At 37.6% G+C, this 21,231-nt stretch overlaps 1 protein-coding gene across 1 annotated transcript; it reads right to left on the bottom strand.

The window, feature by feature from the left end:
- Positions 1-1,897: 1,897 nt before the first annotated feature.
- Positions 1,898-21,231, bottom strand: supt16h (SPT16 homolog, facilitates chromatin remodeling subunit). The gene is made up of 26 exons (NM_001375277.1): positions 20,909-21,231; positions 18,084-18,176; positions 17,346-17,516; positions 16,857-17,012; positions 15,489-15,635; positions 15,148-15,299; positions 14,816-14,988; positions 14,231-14,321; positions 13,252-13,325; positions 12,913-13,025; positions 12,128-12,193; positions 11,875-11,973; positions 11,577-11,692; positions 11,150-11,303; positions 10,925-11,052; positions 10,377-10,512; positions 10,165-10,291; positions 9,963-10,081; positions 9,719-9,844; positions 8,447-8,559; positions 6,798-6,873; positions 6,115-6,284; positions 4,900-5,029; positions 3,684-3,813; positions 3,522-3,599; positions 1,898-2,644 (listed from the first exon to the last, which is right to left on the bottom strand). The coding sequence occupies exons 1-26, from the start codon at positions 20,972-20,974 to the stop codon at positions 2,541-2,543; spliced, it is 3,108 nt and encodes a 1,035-aa protein (NP_001362206.1). The 5' UTR covers positions 20,975-21,231; the 3' UTR covers positions 1,898-2,540.

The raw sequence follows: 21,231 nt of genomic DNA, 5'->3' as shown, positions 1-21,231 counted from the left end.
TTTCATATTCCCATACAAGTTTGAAGGTTTTCTCCCAAAAAATGAGTTGCAATATGTCTGGTTCTCATTCATCTGGGTGATGGTATATGGCGCAGCAGCAAAGAAAAGTTAGCTCCTTGGGGCAGGACTCAGCTGTGTACCTCTAAAGGAAAAGGGACACATTTGAAGACTACCAAGTTCATGTTCTGGACAGGAAGGGCGACTGGCTCAGGTGGTGTTGGGGAAGCCATATTTATGTGAAAATGGTAAAAACCAAGCTTGAATAGAGGCTCTTACTTCTTGTTTACAAACATATTTATTGCAACTTAAAACTGGATAGTCTACACAACACAGAGAAGAGGTTGCTAAATTGCCTGAGAAATATGTTGTTCAAATTATATACCAAATTTAGATTAAATAGTTTTAACATTTTGTTGAGTTCCATAGAGGTGAACTCACATTAGGGCAACACATGAAAAACCATGGCATAAAACAGCAGACCCATGACAACATTTTATGATCTGTCAGCCCTTTACCTGGTGTCTAAGGTATTGCACACGCTCAAGTGTACTGTAAGCTAGTTATACATGTGTAACAATGTATTGAAAATTGACTGGAAAAGCTCACTGCGTATATTGGCCCATTCATGGGAACAAAATGACAGCACTCCTTTTTCAAGCCAATAAAAAGAGAGCATAGTAGTCCAAAAACTAAATGGTGTTTTGGCCCCTACTACTTTGTATGCGTGCACATCAACAAAAATGGAAACCATCTGTCACCACTTAGTGAGAAAACACCATGTGCCCTTAGCCATCAACAGGGAAAAAAATACAAAAGCACTGCAAATTGTAGCAATATAATTCGGCTCTTTTTGGATAGGTGGTAACAATGGATGAGATATTTGCTTTTTAGGCAACATTTAAAAAACAGAACTCTTTTTGAGATAGGTCCCCCCACTCATTAAGTCTCAAAGTTGCCCTGTGATAGAACCGGACATGCATAATTAATTCACTTAATAGTTTCAGGCGGTGTAATATTTTTATTGTTTGCAGCTGAGGAATACACTTAAGGACTTGATGGACAGGGGTATTTAGATGTCATTCTCTAAAACTTTATATGCATTAGGTGAATTAACGCACATTATTAGCAATTACAACTTTAAAGGTCCCCTGCCCCTATGACTGGTTTGCATAATTAGACCAAACATTTTGGAGTTATGTAATAAAAGGCACTAAGTTTGCATATGAGCAGTAACCCATAGCAACCAATCAATAGGTAGCATTTACTGGTCAACGGTTTAAAAGCAAACATCTTACTGGTTGCTATGGGTAACTGCTCCTGGGCAAACCTAAGGGGTTATATGTAATAAAAGACACTAAGTTTGCCCATGAACAGCAAACCACAGACAGCAATCAGCAAGTAGAATTTACTAGTCACATGTTTTAAAGAAAACACTGCTGCTTGCACTGGTTGCTATGGGTTAATAATACTGGGCATCAAGCACATTTTATTACATATGTGGAGGTTAGTGCCTTTTAGCAGTAGTATTTTTTTGCAAGTTATAAATGTACCGGTACATGCTGATTTGTCATATAAAAACAAGGAGAAAACAGCAAGAAAAAGTAGTGTCTTGTATCCCTGAGTCTTATTTTATTGTTTTAGAATAGAACATGCAGCAGCTCAACCTTTGTATCTTGCACGTTAATAACATTATTTAATTGTTTCATATACAGGTCCAAAAGATGGCAAGAGGAAAAATGTACAAAAAAAATTGTTTATTTTTTTGTTTATATTTCTCCAAAGTCTGAAAAAACACCGTTTACACCTCACTGCTAAGGAGACAATAAGAAAAAAAATATAAACACAAGAGAAAGGAGAAAGAGTAAAAATACACTACACATTTATACCAGCCCCCTAGCTGAGGGCAGGGGGGAAGGAAAGCATCAAAAAGCAATATATTTCAGTTTAGAGCAGCAGCGAGGAAAACAATGTCTGACACCTGGCATTTAAAACAAAATACATTATGCAAATATTTTTTTTTTCCTTTTTCATAAACTTTAACTGTAAATTTTGAGTAGCTCATGAAAGCTGACATAGGCAATAAAATAAGGGAAATGGTCAAAAGCACATGGGAAAGCAAAACAAACCAGCACAAGGGGCTGAGAGGGTTGCTGAAAAAGCTGTTCATTTACAGCTTGTCCTTGCAGAGTCCCTGACGCAATGAACTTATTTATAGATGCTGAAAGCATCACTCTCAAGAGCACTGTCCAGTTTTAGCTGTCATGAGGTTTGCAATACAATGCCATCACACTTCTCATTCTGGTTAGAAGAGTTTGAAATTGGGTAAAAAAAGTACATTTAAATAATATTGCATTGGTCCATTTAACCTTACAAAACCCCAACTATCTTCAGAATTCAGAAGCATCAAAGCTGAAAGATGAATCTCAAGCTATCAATGTGAAGGGCAGAAATTCTGACTGGGTGGGTGGTTAAAAGGGAGAAGAATGAATACAATAGAAGATCAGGGTGAATTTATAAGAAGGATGTCGGGCATGATGGTGTCACTTCTTCCTCTTTTTAGAAGGATTTGGAGCAGGCGCATGGACTTTCCTCTTTTTTCCTCCTTTCTGCTCCTCCTCTTCCTCATAACGGCTTTCCCGGTCAGCTGTAAGAGAGGAGGCCATAAGAATCAGTAAATCTGAGATTAATTGACATTACCTGACATCAGCGAATAGGATTTTACACAGTTAAGAACTAAAATCAATATTTTTCAGAGCTTATTTAATATATGCTGTGTGAACATGTATTTTTTGTACCTATTCCCTTACAAGGCTGTACAGATGGCTAAACAGATGAATATTTTTTATATGCCGTAGTTTTGTTTCTGAAGCAAAACACATTTTTACTATTGCAGGAAAAAGCGCTACTGGTCCTTTAACGGTAAATAATTCTGATTAAATAGATTATAAAACATATGGTATGCCAAGCAATTTCACCACTAGAGGAAGAAATGCAGAGATCAATAAATCCACCCCTGTCTGGCTTATATCGTTAAATATATTAGCCTATAAAAGACACTGGTGACAACAGACAGAAAACTATTTAGAATGCAAAAGAATACCAGGAATAAAAAGGATATATAGGGAACCTGAAGTATTCCATAAGAGCCACTACCCACAATAAATGTTTTGCAGCAAACCTGCTGAAGCTTTTTTCCTATTTTTTGGACTTTTACAATTGTATTCCATAAGAGCACTGCATCAATCTAATTGCCTGGTATGCCACAAAAATAACAATGCTATCAGAGAAAATACATTCCTTTAATAATAATCATTGGTTATCTAGAGCCAATCCTCACCCATATTCAACCAAAAGGGTGTAAAAAGTACAAATACACTTAAGGAAAGGACAACAATAAGCAAATAACAGATTTTTTTGTCATAATTTAGGAAAAATAAAGAGGTAAACTTTATTAACTGAAAAATACTTTACTACCTGGCATTAAATGGCAAATAACTCAGAAAATGGTAGAGTTTACTAACCTTTTCTGGCTTCCTCTTCTAGTTCATCCCAGTCCTTTCCACTCTCCTCATCAGTGCCCAGGGATTCTTCACTGCCAACTGTTAAAAGAAATGGTATATTATAGTGCCAACATCCATTCCCTTCCTTATTCATTATTAACTTTAAACTTCCACCCTTCATACCCGACTCCTCTGTCTCATCAGAGTAATCCTCATCGCTGTCCTCCTCCTCTTCTTCATACTCATCCTCAGAAGGATTAAATGTCTCATCTTCCATTTCAGACTCTGATTCGCCTTCCTCTGCACCACTGCCCTGTATAAACAAACACATTATGAATGAAAAAACTAATAAACTAAAAATGTAGTGTTAAACATTTCCAGTTAAAAAAAGCACAATTGGTCATGGTCTGATGCTATAAAATAAATAAGAAATACGTTTATCTCATCAACAACATGATCACCTTACAATAGTAATCATGCAATCAAGCAATAAGAGCACAGACCAAAATTTGTATTCTAGTTATCATTTTAAAGAAAAAAAAATTAAACACAAAACCAGCATGTCTGGTGCTTGTTGAAAAACTCCTCTGGTATGGTCCCAAAATAGGGTTTGTACTATAGCACTGAAACTAGCACAGTACACATAGATGCCTAATACACAAAAGCCATGAATAACCAAAAATATATAAGGAATAATGTAGCCACTATTGTAAATAAGTTGTGCACGCACAAGTTTTGGGTCCAGCACACAAATTGTAGAGTGCACAAATTTTTGTTTATATCAAAACACATAATCCACTCACTTTTCTGCACACACAGTTTTAAATAGAGGGATCACTTAATATAATTAGTGCGGTTAGTAAGGTTAACTTACTGAAACATGCATTACAACAAATAATGTACCTGGCCCTAGGGTGCTAACGAAGGGGGTTTATGGAAGTGGCCCTTTGCTGAGGAGGCTTCTCCCCACCCCACGAAGGGCTGAGAAGCAGATATATGCAGTGTGCCAATATCCTTAAGCTGGCAAAAAAGAATGGTACCTGGGCACCACCATTGCCAAACTAAAGTGTGCCATATTTGCTAACTGAAAAAAAAAAGAAAAAAAAAAAAAAAAAGAGGGAGGCTGCCCTTAGCAAGCAAGGTTAAGCTGGCAACACGAGGTAGAATTTAGCCAAACCCTTCTTCAGTTTTAAATCCTGTTTCTGCAAATAGGTAGCTAAATATAATTCATTATTCCTGTCTCCTGTCCCCAATAAGGCAAAAAAAAAAAAAAAAAAGTATATTCGCAAAATGAACAGATACAGTATGCCCAGAATAAAGATCTGCTTGGGATAAATAAAAACTATTTTACATATGCAAAAATATAAATTACAATTACAAATGCAACCACCAAACTCACCTCTCCTTCTGGCTCTAAAAATGACCAACCACCTTGTTCAAAGAAACCTTCAGGGTCATCTACAATGGTCTTCATAATTTTTGTCCAGTTTAGTGACTGTACTCCTTCAGTATATTTAATGTCACAGGAGCTGTAGAAGAAAGCTTTCAATGAGAACACTGCAAAAAGTAAAGTTACTAACAACTGTTATAAGCACAGTATCTTAAAGGTCAAGTAAAACCTTTCTAAACCCCATGCCCCATTACATTTATTGTTTTTTTTCATTACCTTTAATATAATGTTGGAGACTGGTTCCTATTGGAGATGGCGAGAAGAACACACTCTGGTTTTCTCTTATGCCCCTAGGAGTATTTGCCATTTTCAATAGACCTTACTCCCCTCAGATCTAGCACGTGTGCACTCCCTATGTTTACTTCCTGCCTGTGTGACCAGAAATGACGTCACTACCATGTCTATGTATATCATGACATAAGTTGCTCACCACAGCAATATATCTTTCAAGTAAAGATTATGGCTAGTTGAAAAACTAAAGTGTGTCCCCCAAGCACTAAAGCTCAGCTAGCAAATGTTCTGCTCTATTCTTTTATAGTACACAGCCATAATTTCCCCCATGCCTTTTCTCAACCAAAATACCTGCAAAAATTAAACACATCATTTTATAAAGCAGATGTCGAAGGTGCTTGCATCAATCTAATAAACACAGGAACTGATTTCCAGGTTGATCAAGCAGCAACCCAAGACAGGAGCAGCACATGGAGGCTCTTTGCTGCCTGACCATCCTATTATTGCTTTGCTTTATACTACTGTAAGAGACACCTAGTAATGACATGTATTCAAAAGTCACTTGTTGCAAAGATATTCCAGTATGATAAACATTAAAAGGGATATTTTAATAGAAAATTCTTGTGTCCCTGTATATTTAAGTGTTTTCTAAATAAAATTAAAATGCCCAAATGTCCCCCAGTCCATATACAGTTGTTCCATGCCTTGCATCACCAGCCTTTCACACAAGAGCAGCACCCCAATTATTTATCTGTCCTTTTGCACAGAGAAGTCTCTGCTGTCCACATCCCAATAGACCTGCTGTTGGAGCATAGCGTGTGAACGTAACAGTCAACATAAACCACTACTGGACCATGTGTAATCAGATTAACAGATACATGAAAAATGTGTTAACAGCAGCACTACATCTTTCATATTCCATGAAACACTTACTTAAGCCATTCTTTTATGGGGTCAAGTGAAGCCACAGGGATTGCATTAATCATGGTGACTTTCTTGCCGTACTCTTTGTAAACAATAACCATGTCAAAGTTTTTAAGATGAAATTGCACTCTCTCAAAGTGTACAAGCTCCACCTCATCAAGCGTAACAACAAATGGGGGCTGAGAGAAAAGAAAAATCAGCAGTTAGAAATGGTAACCTATTTATCCAAGTGCTTGGGCTATATCTATATACCACTTAAGCCATACATCAAACAATCTAGAAAAAAAATGATCAATTGACCACAACTATGTTTGAGATGCAATAACTGAAGAAAAAAAATGGATAGTTCTCAAGAATCTAAACACTTAAAATAAGAAAAAAAAATGTTAAAAACCACAGAGGGGGGAAAGGCTGGGAGTTGAATATAACTGGTAAAAAGGCATGAAAATTCAACAATAAAAGAGCAGGACACTCGGAAGAAAAGGATGTGAGTTAGGGTTAGGATTTATTTGTTTTTATTTGGCGCGGCCTATACTTTTACAGCTACAGCAGTTTGTTTTGTCCTCCTTTCAGTTTTTTAAATACTGGGAGGTATTCTTCTTTTAAAAGTTTTCTATTACGACTGTTAAATGTCTCTTAAACTACAACATTCAAAATGACTTACTACAGTATATATAGAAGATTAAACTTACCCACTCTGTGGTGTTTACCAGTGCACTGCTGGTGGGCTGAAGGAGGCAGGTGCTTCTGTATGGAGCTCCATTGAACCTATTATGGAAAAAAATAAAACTCAGCCCAAAACTGCCTGAAAGTTTTAATCTTAGGTTTATGGTTTTCCCTAGTCACTGTACGTATACCAATCCATGAAAAGTTGAAAAGTATGTAATGCTTTGTATTTTCTACGTTTTGTTGCATTAAATCCAGGGTGTAAAACAGTCCATAGTGGAATACAAAGTCTACATAAGTTTATTAAAAAATAAATGGAAGCATCTAAGACTCCATTAGAATTCACTTCCTTTACAAAACCCCTAAATAAGCTTTGAGCAACTAACTGCCTTCAGACATCACAAAATTAATTCAAGTCCAACTATGCATTTAAAAGTGTAAACACATATTTGAAAAAACAGCATCATTAAGACCAAGGAGTATCATGTGTCAGTATCCAGAATAAATTCTGGAAAATAGCAGGGTCTAAAATAAAATTCCTGGAGCACCACTAAATCAATAGCACAACTGTGAGTCAGCCTAGAGAAAGCTCTCTCCAAGGTTTGGTGACCAGGTAAAAGGGTAACTAGTCAAATGCTGATGGTAACCAGCTTTAAACTGTGCAAACAAAAAGCCATCAATTAGAGACCCATATGAAAATCCTTTCAGAGTTTGCCAAAAGGCATGCAAGAAAACCAGCAAGCACGGCAAAAGGTTCTCTGCTCGGATAAGACCAAAATTTAAATTGTAAACTACCAAACCCTACCTGGCTCTGGATAGACGCAGTCAAATAAAAGGAAATTCTAAAGAAAAAGCCTGTTTCAGTCAGCATGAGACCTGAGACTGGGAGGGAGCTTCACCTTTTAGCCAGACTCAGTGAAAGCTATACTGGAGTGATTTAAGACCAACAAGACTAATGGCTTAGAATGTTCCAGTCAAATCCAGACCTTAAACCTATTTGTGACAAAACTCAAACTTTGCTGTTCTCCTTCCAACCTGAACAGCTTAACTATATTTTGCCAAGAATGGCAAAAATTGCAGAATCCAGATCTGTAAAACTAGGATTCACTTACACCACACACACTACAGCTATAACTGCAGCCAAATGCGATTCTACCAAATAATGAATTGAGGTAAATTAGTTAAATCCATTTTAATTCCAAGATAACAGAACAGAAGTGCACATATCAAAAAAAGTATAGATACACATCAGTGGTTCATGGGGAAAAAAAAGTGATAGAGACACTAAAAACCAACTTTTTAAAATATTAATGTATATTAAAGTTACCTATAGTCACACTTTTTGCTGATAGGGCTGCTTTTGTAAGTAATTTCTGTAAAAAGTTCATAAACCTGTTTTGCCAACCTGACTGTCCCTTCTCAGCCTGTCAGTTATAGTTTCTAATGCTAATGGACTCCTGCAGCACAAATATGGCAGCCCCCTCATAGAGGAACATGGGGACCACGCATGTAATGTAAAAGCTTCGGGAAAATACTTTTAAAGCAAAATATAAGTAGCATGCAAAGACAATGTTATCATAGATAAAAAAAAAAAAAAAAAAAAAAAAAAAAAAACTTATTTCTGGTTTCAGTATCTCAATATTTCACAACAGTACAACAAAGAGCCAATGCTTACCCCAGGTCTCTAAAGGGAACCTCAAATTCCAAGTCCTCCTTTGTCAAAGATTCCACCTTTTCAATAAAATTTTTGAAAGCCGTTTTCAGCTTGTGCCTCATCTCTCTTTCCAGCTGTAAAGAAAAAAAAAGGGTTTCATTTTAAGTAGTGGACCCAAATGTCTCAAGGAGACTTCTTTAGCTTATACGGTAGCAGCCATACAAAGACTGACTCATACGTTATGCAGCCCTGATTGGCCTTTTGGCTGAACTGAGCTGCTCCTCTTTCATTTTCAGCAAATTTTCCATTGGGACTGACAATCCTTGAATCACAAGGATCGGGATCACTAAATAGTTGGTTTGATTGTACTGCCCGACCATTTGGCCGGACAGGGAGCAAGTCAAAATCTACCAAACCACTCAACCAAATCTGGACATATACAGACTGACTAACAGATAAAAGGTTTTGTTTTAATTTTTTCTAACTTCTAAACCCTTTAGTTTAAAGGTTTCCTTTAGCTTTCCAACATTTGTTTGGACACATATTACAAGCTGCAATTAGTCACCCTACCATAATTTTAGACAGTAATAAGAATGTGTCAAAAGCAGGGCTTCCTCTGCACTGGAATGCCCTTTTGGGGACAGTTTCACATTCTGGGAACCACCCCTCTAATTTAATAGATGAAACCAGTGTAGAGCATTAGGTAAAAATATAAAAGCAAAAAAGTCCAACTTAAATGACTTAAGCCATATGGAGAGAAATAGAATACACTCACAGGTTCTTAAAAATAATGGCCAGGCTTAATTTAAACTAAGCTGTACAGTTTAAACTCAAAATGGCAATTAGATATATAGTTGAACAATTAAGAAATCACACTCAAGTGATTCTCTGAGCACAGCATCATAAGTAGCAAATAGCATGGCTTTAGGTAAAAAATATATTACACAAGTATTCTTACTATAATGAAATACTTCACAGGAAATTAAGCTAGTGCAGCAAATACATTTTGCAAAGGTGCCCTTTAAACGGTTAACCCCAACATCTGCACTGACAGGAGGGCCGACTAGAGAAATAAAAAATAGAAATCTGGTGTACTATCTGAAAACAACTGAAGGTAACAATCTATGAAAAGGTTTATTCGTCCAGCTCATCTTATACAGTATTTAGTAAAATTATGTCTAAAGCAACTAGATTGAGTTTTTTAAAAAATGTTTTACCACTTATCCAAGTGACTTCTTTAGTTCAAATGAGTGGTAGGAAATTCCCTATACTTGTAAGCCTCTGACAACTCACCTGTTCAGCATATAAGTCATCACGATCATGCATGTGCTGGTGCTTTCCAAGATCTGTAGTAATTTCCCCAACTTCTGTGTAGAACTGAACATCAGTATGTCTCTTCTTTCCAAACATGATAGCATTCTACAGAATGAAGAACCGGACAAGGTTGCACAATAAACATAAGATGTTAAGCTTTAAAACTATAGACACCAGTTATTTTTCTACAAAATGTTTGAAGTTAACAAAGCTGTATCGTTACCTTAAGATGAAAATGAAGAACGATAATCATCTCTCCATCACAAGGCTGGAAGATGGCATGTTTAATGTTGTTGTACAAAATGTCTACCTTATCCCCACGGACTGATGTAAAGCGAAAGCCTGCGGACAGAGGCACGAGTAGGTGGTGTCAGAACAGTTTATGCATGTCACTGCTCTAAGGTCACACAGCCATTTTGCCTCACCATTAACATGAGCCTCCAGTGAGCCCTGCATCCTCTTCTGGGCAATATTTGGCCGTATGTATAAGTCCTTTAGCTTCGGGTTACTGCGGTTGAGATTTATGACTAAGGAGTCTTGCTTAACAATGCCCTATTGCAGCAGAAAAAATGTTTAATACTTAGTTTTATGTGACTAAATGTATTATTCTCTTCTAACAGCACTATTATCCATATACCTCCTTCTCCTTTTCTTCAGCTTCCCTGGTCTTGTACCGTTTTTGCACCTCCTTGATAATACGGAATGCATTTTGAAGGTTGAGTGATGGCACACTGGGATCTCCAGGAGTTTTCACATTAGAGGCTCTGTAAGTTCTGTATAGTTGAATAAAATAAAGATATGAAGTTCCCCGAATTCAAGGCAAGATACACAATATACTGACATCCTAGTGCCAAGTAAGAAATGTATGAAAAGTATGACATTAACCGGCCTGGGCATGTAAATGCAGGGCCAATTTGCAAACCTACAATGCAACAGAATGCAGGCTGATCTGTGGGGTTAGTGAGGGCCTGTGTAGTTACAGGTCAACTGATAACATCACACATGTGCTACTGATCATCTAATGTGCTTTTTTTGGCCTTTATTTTGGCAGTTTCAGCTGGCTTAATTCGTGATTTTAAAGAGGCCACACAAGAACAGTAAGTACAGTTTGGATGGGAACTGACTGTAATAAAGAAATATACATATATACGCAACTTAAAAAACACAAAACAGTAAAACCCTTACATTTCTTTGACAAATGTGGCTTCAGGATTGGGAAAGATGTTGCCTTCATTTCGCCCCAGAGCACTGCCTGGGCAGAAAAAATTGATTCTCAAGTAGGTATAGTCACCTTCAACAGACATACTGATATTCTGCAGGGGAAAAAAAATGATTTAATTAAGCAATGAAAACAAGTAAATTCCCTTTTTATCTTATAATTTAAAGACAAAGTTCCTCTTTTGCTCTCACCTTTATAGTGGCAATGTGGAAAGGAGTTGCGATTCCAAATACAGGCATGATAACGGTCTCGTATTTCTTGTCAATGTAAATCTTCATCTCGCGAATCTCCGACTCCTTTGGCATCTGAGAAGCATTCTTGTATGAAACATTAGATTTCCGAGCCCTATATGAGAGAGTACAACACAAGAGACATGTAGATTCAAAACACACAGAACCAAGCAAACACTGCAGTTATGGCTAGTTAATATTAGTGTGCTCTGTTCTTGGTATTTGATCTAAAAACCCAAATCTAAAAAATATAGTTTCATTTGTGACTTATCTACATTTTCTCAAGTTAAGCCTCTAAGTTCCAAGCATTATTTTAAGAAAAAGGAGTGGAAAAAAAAATGATGGAATTACTACAGAACTTTTGTTCAAGCACAAAGTAAAATCTCACTTCAATGTTTGCTGCTCCCCCTTCTGCTCTGTAAGCCTTCTCTTTGCCTCATCATTAAGCTGCGTAGCAAGCTCCTTCTGATGAGTACGCCGTTTTTCCTCTGCTGTCATTTCATTCTGTGGAAAGGTGGTAAAACTTTAAAGTAAATTTAAAAAAAAAAAAAAAAATCATCCAAAATTATTATTGCTACCCTTAAGTGATAAAAGTATTTCTAGTGCAGACTTTTATCTTTCAATATTTCTAAAAATATTTCTAAAAATGTATATCTCCTATATGTAGGAGAAAGAAAAAAAAATACCCTTGTCCTTTCCGTCAGCAGGGCTGCAGAACGAGCACCACGACCCAATATGTCTTGAGCTTCATCTTTATCTTCTTCCTCCTCCTCGTCATCTTCCTTCTACAAAAATTAACATATGGTAAATGCAAAACAAATATACTGTCTGAACAAAGGCATAACCAGTTCTATAAATGATAGCAAAATGATGACAAAGAGATTAACAGATTCCTATTTAATATATAATCTTTTAAATCAAAGAGTAAGTTCAGCTCACCTTCAAGAAAATGCCCACATTCTTCACCTTCTTCTTAACATGAGTAAGCACAGTTGCAGCTCCTTCCTGTGGGAAAAATAAAAATATTCATATTGGTGCAATCTTTAGCATTGACCAGTGAGGTGGTACAACTGTTTCCAAGTAAAATAAACCCTACATTACTTTACCCAATGGATTTACAATACCAGCCTATAAGTAAAGCAACCCTGTGACAGAAACCATGCATGCCTTAAAAAATTGGCAATAAAATGCAGTAATTGACCTATATTCGGTAGCACAAAACATTAAACCATTAAGAGTTTTTTCTAGCAGATACTAATTATACTAATTTAAGCATGTATAATCAATGACTGATTACATGCTCTCTGCCGTGTTCTCATCTAGTTATGACATCAGAACACAATATTTACACGGATTTCTGCACAGCCATATTAACGCATATTACGTGTGGTTTTTATTAGTGGCTGGATTGAATGTAAAATAGTTGCAAAATCATCTCTTGATTACTTTAAAACCTGATAGGCAGCAGACCAATATAAAATGGCTGAAAGCATATTAGTATATCCATCATTACCAAAGCCCCAGTTTTCTGCAAACTGGCTGCAAAATCAAAGAACTAGGATGCAGACAGAGACCACAATACTGATCTTCAATATGTCAGAAAACTAATCCTGCAATTGTAATTATGTTTAATGTTATTTGGCTGTAGCGGCAAAAAGTAATTGGAACCCTTAAAGAGACAAATACACATAAATCCCTGTAATAACAGAAAGGGAAGTCATTACCTCATTAACCAACACAGTATCTCCCACAAACAAAGCATATGTCTTTTCTTCAGGCTTCTTTCCTGCCTTGTTATTAAGTTCTGATAACCCCAAGTGAACACTGAAGACCATACCTAAAGCAAAGTATTTAAAGTTATTTTAAAGGCCAGAGGCACACAGCACATTTTAGGGCAAAGGGCTCTAGTGAAAAACTAGGTCAGTAGGTCAGTAAGCGGGGCCCTTAGAGTTTAAAGTCTGTTTAAGGGCTAGGGAACTTGACCTTCGATCAGTCCAAAGGAAAAATGTAATGCTTTCTTGCATAATTCTATTAATTATAGTTTGCTGGAAACAACAACTTACCTTTCTTAAGTTTATATTGATTTTTATTATTGATGACAAGTGATCCCTCTCTAAATTCAATACCCATTGCAAATCTGAGGAAGAAAAAAAAAAAAAAAAAAAGTGTTTAAAACTCAGGTTTAAAAAAACAAAAACCACACAGGTAAAGTTTGTATTCTGTAACATTTTTATCAGAATGATCATCACCCATATATTAATATAATCACTTTTTTCCGAGTTTCAATTCTATTTACATTATTTTTAGTTCATAATGATTAGAAAGTTCTGGCAGCCATGTGACCATCAATAAGGCAGCCACTTATATAACTTGCACTATAAGGTCAGGAGTAAACCCCTTCTAAAATTCTATGTACTCTGTTGGTACACTGTCAAAATCCTAACTTTCTCTGAGAGAAACATCAACAGAACAGATTGTTGCAAAAAATAATTTTTTTTTTCCCTTTTTTTTTTTTTTTAAATAAATGTTATTTTACGAAACCACTTGCATCAAGGGAAAACAGGTTGTGTTCATGGGGTAGTAGCCATAAACAGGCCTAACATAATCATGTATTATACAAAGTGTCTGCTGGAGTGGTGTAAAGATCTCCACCACTGGACTCTGGAGGAGTAGAAATGCATTCCATGGAGTGAGGAATTACAGTGAGTTTTGTGGATTTTAGGAGAAAGTTACTTGCTTGAATGATTAATAATCACTGTAATGTCTAGTGGAAAAAGATAATGGACTGGGGCTATTTTTCATGGCTTGCCCTAGGGGCCCTGGTCCCAGTGACATTCTTGATAATTCCGTACCTTATACTTTGTGGGAACAGTTTGAGGGAAAGGACATTTTACCATACACAAATTAAATTATACACCTGCCTTTTCAAGATAGGAGTAGATAGCCCTGATCTCAACCAACTTAACACCTATAGGATCTCTAACACGCAGATTTTGCAGAGCACTAAACATATAACACAACTGCCTTCAATTCAGTGCTCACCCCAGATTCTTCGTAATCTTGCTTAAGAGATCTGGTTTCTGTTTCTTCACCTGATCCATGATTATATGATAGGCATCACATATTTTGGCACCTAGTATGGAGAGAGCAGTGTATCTGTCAGTGAGTGCCAATGACATGTCCTTTCCCTGGCAGATTCCTGGCTTTTTTTTTTTTTTTTTCTCTTCTTTTTGTAGAGTAACCTTAAACCCGAAAATAGAGATTCTTCATAATTGGCAGGATGTTATGGTGCAGCCCTGACACATTATACAAGCTAGGATTTTCTACTATGTAACCATTTCACTTTATTCCAATATCCATTGTCTATAATTCTCATCTTACAGAAAAAGTAGTGGATAGATACAAAATCGCATCAGCCAAATAGATCAATGACCAACAACCAAGGGACTTGCGTAGATCTATACATCTATGCATGAGTGATACCATCTCAGTAAATGTATTAAAAACATTGCAAGTTTTTAAGGTAAAAAAAAAAAACAAAACTCAAAACTTACAGTGGAACTAATATCAAAGGCTGCTTTTGCTACAACATAGTAATTTGCGTAAATATATTGCCCCATTGAATACCGTGTTTAAGCTCCTTTAGCAGCTCTTCCTGCAACTGCAAAAGAAAGTTGTAATTGTCTTGCATTTCCTGTGTGGGATCCACCATGAGTGTTCGGACTAGATTAGAACAGTAAGACTTGTACCGGATACCCATAGCACATGTAATTGCTCCAAAATGCATGTGATTCTTGTCACTGTAAGTAAAACACAAGCAAAAGATGCTGGTATATAAACTAAGATCTTTCAATATATGTAATCATTGTCACCCACTTCATGATTCCTTTATGTTTAGTGTACAAGAACCCTTCAGCATAAACCACCACCAAAACAAATATGGCCTTGTAGACACTAACCTGACAACACTGAATTTAAGGTTATAGTTGCCTCCACTCTGTATTATGGGAGGATAGCACATTTCAATTGTGGATGGATCGGTCCCACCTAAGTATTTTTTGTCTTCTATGGCTTTCTCCACTGACTCCGCCAATTTGCTGTGCCGTACTTTCTGTAATGAGTGGCAACACAGTCAGAAGAGCAGCAAGATCTACTATTATCTCATAACTCTAAATCAGTGCACATTACAAACCAGAGACAAGCACAAAATGTGTTGATGTATTACCTACTCCAGAAAATCATGTAATCATCTGGTTTTTAGATAAAATGTGCTGTACATTACACAATTAACCTTGCTTACCTCATCTGCATCAACAATTTCCATGACTCGATCTTTAAAAAACTTGCTGAAAACATCAGATGTGATAGTAGCTGCTTTTTTCATAAGATTTAGTTCACCATCTTCTTTGACCGCTATGGTATATGCTAACGAAGCACTGATATCCACCTGTCAATACAGACTGACTATTAAAGGGATACTGTCACTATTTTTATGCTACACTTATTTGTAAGCTACACTGTTTACATATCAAATAATTCGCTCTGCCATTTAAAATGTTATTCTTGAACCAACCAATTTTTAGTTTGAATATTGGTGTGTAGGCAGCTAACTCCGTGCATTGTGCCTGAGTCTGAGCTTTCAGAAAGAGCCAGTGCCACACATTAGAATGGATTTCAGGTAACCTACTGTTTCTCCTACTTCCATGTAACTGGAGAAGCCCCAAGCTGGACTTGGATTTTTTGATATTGAGTGCTATTCTGATATCTACTGGGAGCTGCCATCTTGCTACCTTCCCATTGTTCTGCTGATCGGCTGCTGGGGGGGAAAGCAAGGGGGGTGATTTCACTTCAGCACAGCAGTAAAGTGCAACTGAAGGTTATCAGATCACAGGTCACATGGCTGTGGCACCCTTAGAAATAGGAATAAGAATATTGCTAGCCCCATGTGAAATTTCAAAATTAAATATAAAAAAAATTGTGTTTTTGAAAAACAGATTTCAAGGCAGGATTCTGCAGAAGTTCTACTACCTGATGCATTTTGGAAAGAAAAGAAAAAAAATTTTCCCGTGACACACAAAGATACGATATACGATAAGCTCATCCATAAGTCAGAGCACTAGAGGTCAAAAAAGAAAGACATATAATGCATAAGCCTATCAAATGTACACAGAAAAACTTTCAATAGTTTTAATGTGATGCCTAAGGATGATGGCACACGATCAGTCACCTGCAATAAATCTCCTTTAGAGCGGACAACTATCTCCAGCAAATGGTTTCCCACCAGCAATAATGTAAATCGCCGGTGGGAAAAGATATGCGTCTCTTTCTAAAGCTGTCCAAAGTTTGGAAAAACTAAGCGACACTTATGTATTCCCACCAGCGAAATAATTTTTGGGAGATTTGGGAGCATTATCTGTCTGAGTACTGACTTCTGCTACCTTGTTTCAAAACTTGAGACACTTTTTCAGATAAAGTGATAAACACATACTGCTGTCAAATGCAATTAGATTTAACAATAACAGAATTACTAAACATTTATAATGTATACTAGAATGTTGCTTAGAGTTTCATTTTCTTTCCTTACGCAAAAGACGGTTTTTAGGTGGACTTTGCTTTATTATTTTCAGTTATTCACACACAAACACAAGAAAAAGATTGAAGCACTCACCTTATCAAAACCCTCTTTATTCAGGGTGTCATACCAACTCTTCATATAATCCCCTGGGAATTTATCCTTTATGAAAACACCAATGTATTTGCCCTTCTTGCTACCCTTGATGGCTTCAATCACCTTCTCAAAGTTAGCCTTATTAGCTTCATTTTGCTAGAAAACCAAGAGAAACTATTTCATCTACTGATAAACAGAAAGGCAGCAACAAAGCATTCAAATGTTTACCTTATTTCTTTAAAAAATATCCATAAACAGGAAGATATGCAATATGCAGATATTCTTAATTTACTGTAGAGCTTTGGAAATATTTTATGGGTTTACAATATAAGTGTTGCTTTGGCCATAGAAGTATTTCAGATTTCATTCATTTCTTCTTGACTGCATAAGGAATGTATAGCAGCGCCATAATTAAGTGAGGCGAACAAACTTTGCTCTGAAATTTCATTTGTAAAAGCAAAATTATGAAACTGATAACCATCTCCTCACCTTCTCTCGGACGAGTAGTGTGATTGCTGGAGTGCCATTTGCATTTTCATTCCCTTTGGTGTTGGCAATCTGTTTGAGGAATTCCACTTTCTTTTTGCTGGCCATAAAGATGATTTTCTCCTCACAAAATACCATTATGGTGTCCGTAAGCTCATAGCCAAACAACCAGGTCTTAAAGACAAAGACATTGATAGTATATAATTTATACATATACTTAAATAGTTTGAAAATTATTACACTGAACTGTAAACAGCAGTCCAGGACACACAAGCAAGTGGAGACTGGCCTTTTTCCTGTGTGTCTATGTCCATATGGATAGCCCTGAGAAAGGGCTAAGTGCAGCCAGAAACATTGTCCATGACACTGAATAAAGTTTGCTACTTATTTTGTGCCCTTATCCTGGAGTTCACGGCACATGCTTCTTGTCAGTTGGAAGCTGTCATGAAGATGAAAAGGCCCCAGAGCAGGAGGAACATTTCTTAGTGTCCACTCCCCTTCCTTGAGGGACTTTACTCCATGGTGTATGTGTCTCCCAGTTCTAACAAACAGAAACTGGTGTGTATGTGGTCATCTAGTATGATCTGCATCTCACAAAGTTACCTACCTGTTCCATTTACCATTCCAAAACAATGAAGCAAAGCAATTTGGGCCTCGCCTCTCATGACCAGCAGGTCTGATATAACTAACAGCCGTTCAATACAGGATGTGCAAAACCTATTATATTTATTCTACACTCACCTGTAAGGCAGTAGATTTTGCATATACAATTTCTTCATCGACTCCCACAGATACCACAATGGCATCCACATTGGCAAATTCATCTTCTCCTTTCTGTTGAGAACATAGATGTCATACAATTACACATCACAGCCGAACAAAACACTAATTTTATCAATCTTACTGACCAAAAAAACAAAACAAAAACATATATATAGTTTCAGAATGTGCCAAAAACAGTATGTAAACTATGTTAGTAGGGTTTACTATACATGTAATTTCACTAACATATCCACTTAAGAGCACTATTTGTGTAACAGTAAATACCTTTTGTGAATATTAACATTTACAACAACCATTTCAACAGTTCCTTCTGTAAAGGCTGTTGTGACCGCCTCAAGGAGGGCAAACAATAACACAACCACATTTAGTAAAAGTCATATACAGACATTCATTTATCTGCAAGTTACATATATCCCCCCATGTCACTGTCCTCCGAAAATAATACAGTAGAACCCCCATTTTAAGTTTTTCAGGGGGCCAGAAAAAAAAATGGTGCAGAATCCTAGAAAATGTAGAATAAGCGAAGTTTATTATGTGTTATATATCAGTGGGACCACAAAACAGTGGTGTAAAATGCAGGAAAACGTAAAATCAGGGTTTTCACTGAAAATATAATCTAACACATACGGGTCTTAAGGCAGCCAAATACACGCCAAGATCCGTAGATATCATCTACGGGTGGGTGATATCGGGTTAATTCGGTTGTTTGGCCCAGGGGCCAAGTGATCGAATTAGAACAGCGGGTATGGGATGCCGATCCGACAAAAAATCAAACCTGCCCGATAAAGATCTGGCAGATTACAGACCAGATGTTGGTTGGGCAGGCCCATCATTAGTCCCCATACATGGGCAGATAAGCTGCCGAATCGGCCCGTGTACAGTTATATTAAGTGTAATGACCCTTTAAAAGTAGATGCATTTCTTACAATAAAAAAATATATTTAGTTGCAACTTGTAAGCTGTGTTATAATAGCGTCATATAGTGATGCTTCTGTGAGATGCCACATTACACGCTTGGTATGTGGTCTCACTGCTTGGCACCCAATAGAAAGCTGTGATGAAAAATAAAATATGCAGAAACATGCACCAGAACTGAACTGGATGTATAATTCCTTTTCACAAATAGGTTGAGGAAGCATGTTAGTCCACTATTTGTAACTTAAAAAAAAAAAAGCTAAGAAAACCTATCATGTATTGCAATCCTAGAATCAGCCATTCAGAGCAGGTGAAATCTGTTAGCAATACAAAGCTATAAAACAAGAGACTGCAGAGATCATATAACTATGGCTATTAAGAAATCCATAGGGCATTTTATGCTTAAATACAACTGCTTCCCTAAAGTTTTTAAAAACCTAACCATCTACAAACAGACTGAAAATGAAAGCCTTCTCTCTCAATTAATAAAGACATACAATAGCTTGAAAAAAAGTAGGAAAAGTGGATGGAAGCAGTAAAGTAGGCAATATTCAGGACAAGGATGGATCCTTACACGCACCAAAAAAAATGTTTGTACATTTATAGTGGGCTGTCGATCAGGTTGATTTCCTTGTACTACATTTATGCGCTGGTTCGATGATAAGGCAGGTTTGAAAACATCATCTGCACCATGCTGGCCACTGCATGGTGCATCAGCAGATCCGGAAGTGCAGAGATGCTGCAGCTCCTCTTCACTTCCTGCTGTTCTGATCATTTGTGCACAAATGATTAGAACAATAGAAAGTTGGCCATACCATGTCTCTCTGTACTTTGGCCTATGGGGTAAATATAAAGATCGGCCGATGTATGGGTGCCTTTTGTTTTTCTAAATGGTTATAGTTACGTTTCTAGTGGTTATAGGCCAGGGATCCCCAACCCTTTTTTACCCGTGAGCAACATTTCGGGGAGCTGGGGAGCAAAACAAGCATACAAACATTCCTAGTAGGTGACCAATAAGGACTCAAATTGGTTAATTGGAAGCCCAATGTGGACTGGCAGACTACTAGAGGCTCTGTTTACCAGTACACATGGTCTTTATGCCTCCAAGTCAGAAATTAAAAAATGGGCACCAACTTTGAGGCCACTGGGAGCAACATCCAAGGGGCTGGTGATCAACATACTGCTCAGGAGCCACTGGTTGGGGATCACTGATCTAGGCTATTGTGTAATAATGGGAGATGCAATTTAACATCAGGAGGACTACAGAATGGAGAAAGCTTTACAATGTTTGTGCAATATTTGCACAGGATTCATTACAAATACAGAAATCATGTTCTTGCACTACACTACACAGCAGGCTGGAACCAGAGCCATCATGCTGCAGGCTGGGCATCCCCTGCATACACACAAGCGGATATATGCATGGCCACAGCATGCTCTAAAGCAAATGTATCTAAGTGCAGCACCAAGACTGCTCACACAGGATATAGGGGAAACTGCATTAGGTCTCATTTGTCAGTAAGTACAAGCTAATTATCTGCCATGAGACAAACACAGGCCGAGCATCAGTTCTTACAGAGATTTATTACCGTGGGTCAGTACATCGGGGGCACAGCTCCTATCCCAGCATCGCTAGGGTTAAGGTGACAGATGTGCAACTATTCCAATACAGTAGGCACACGTGAAGTGGGTAAAACTGAAAACAAAGCGATGTTATTGCAAAAAGCTGCCATTCGTGGAGGTGCGGGGCAGTTTACACACAAACAAAACGCTAGCCACAATTAACACAAGAATACACGCATGTCGTTGTAAATCGCAGCTACATTCGCACGCAAACACATCATGCCTATTGTAAGGAGGATGCACACCTTCCAGTTGCCGTAGAAACGTTTGATTCGCCTATAATAGGCTTCTTTGTCAAGTGTGACCGCCATCCTGTACCCCGACCGGGACTTCTCTCCTCCCGCCCGGAGCAGGCCGGGCTTCCCGCGTGTCTTTCCTGCTCTCCTGGCCGGGGGCGCCCTCCCTCCTCAAGGGCTAGAAGTCTGGACAGGCTGCAGACTCAGAAAAGCCTGCCAAGGGGGGAGAACACAAATAAGACAAATGATGACAGAGAGAGCGGGAAAACTCACACCGGGAGCCTGACACAGGGGTACCGAGGGGGCGCAAAGGGCCGTGAGAGGCGGAGAAA

The sequence above is a fragment of the Xenopus tropicalis genome, chromosome 1, assembly GCF_000004195.4.
Source record: "Xenopus tropicalis strain Nigerian chromosome 1, UCB_Xtro_10.0, whole genome shotgun sequence".
Lineage (NCBI taxonomy): Eukaryota > Metazoa > Chordata > Amphibia > Anura > Pipidae > Xenopus > Xenopus tropicalis.
This window is presented reverse-complemented; position numbering and strand designations above follow the sequence as displayed.

Excerpts from the sequence above, each read along its gene's own strand:
- supt16h (NM_001375277.1), bottom strand. The coding sequence starts at position 20,974 with ATGGCGGTCACACTTGACAAAGAAGCCTATTATAGGCGAATCAAACGT. Across the intron at positions 11,304-11,576 it reads GGGGAGCAGCAAACATTGAA|GGCTCGGAAATCTAATGTTT; the intron begins GTGAGATTTTAC and ends TCTCTCATATAG. Across the intron at positions 6,285-6,797 it reads TGGTAAACACCACAGAGTGG|CCCCCATTTGTTGTTACGCT; the intron begins GTAAGTTTAATC and ends CTTTTCTCTCAG.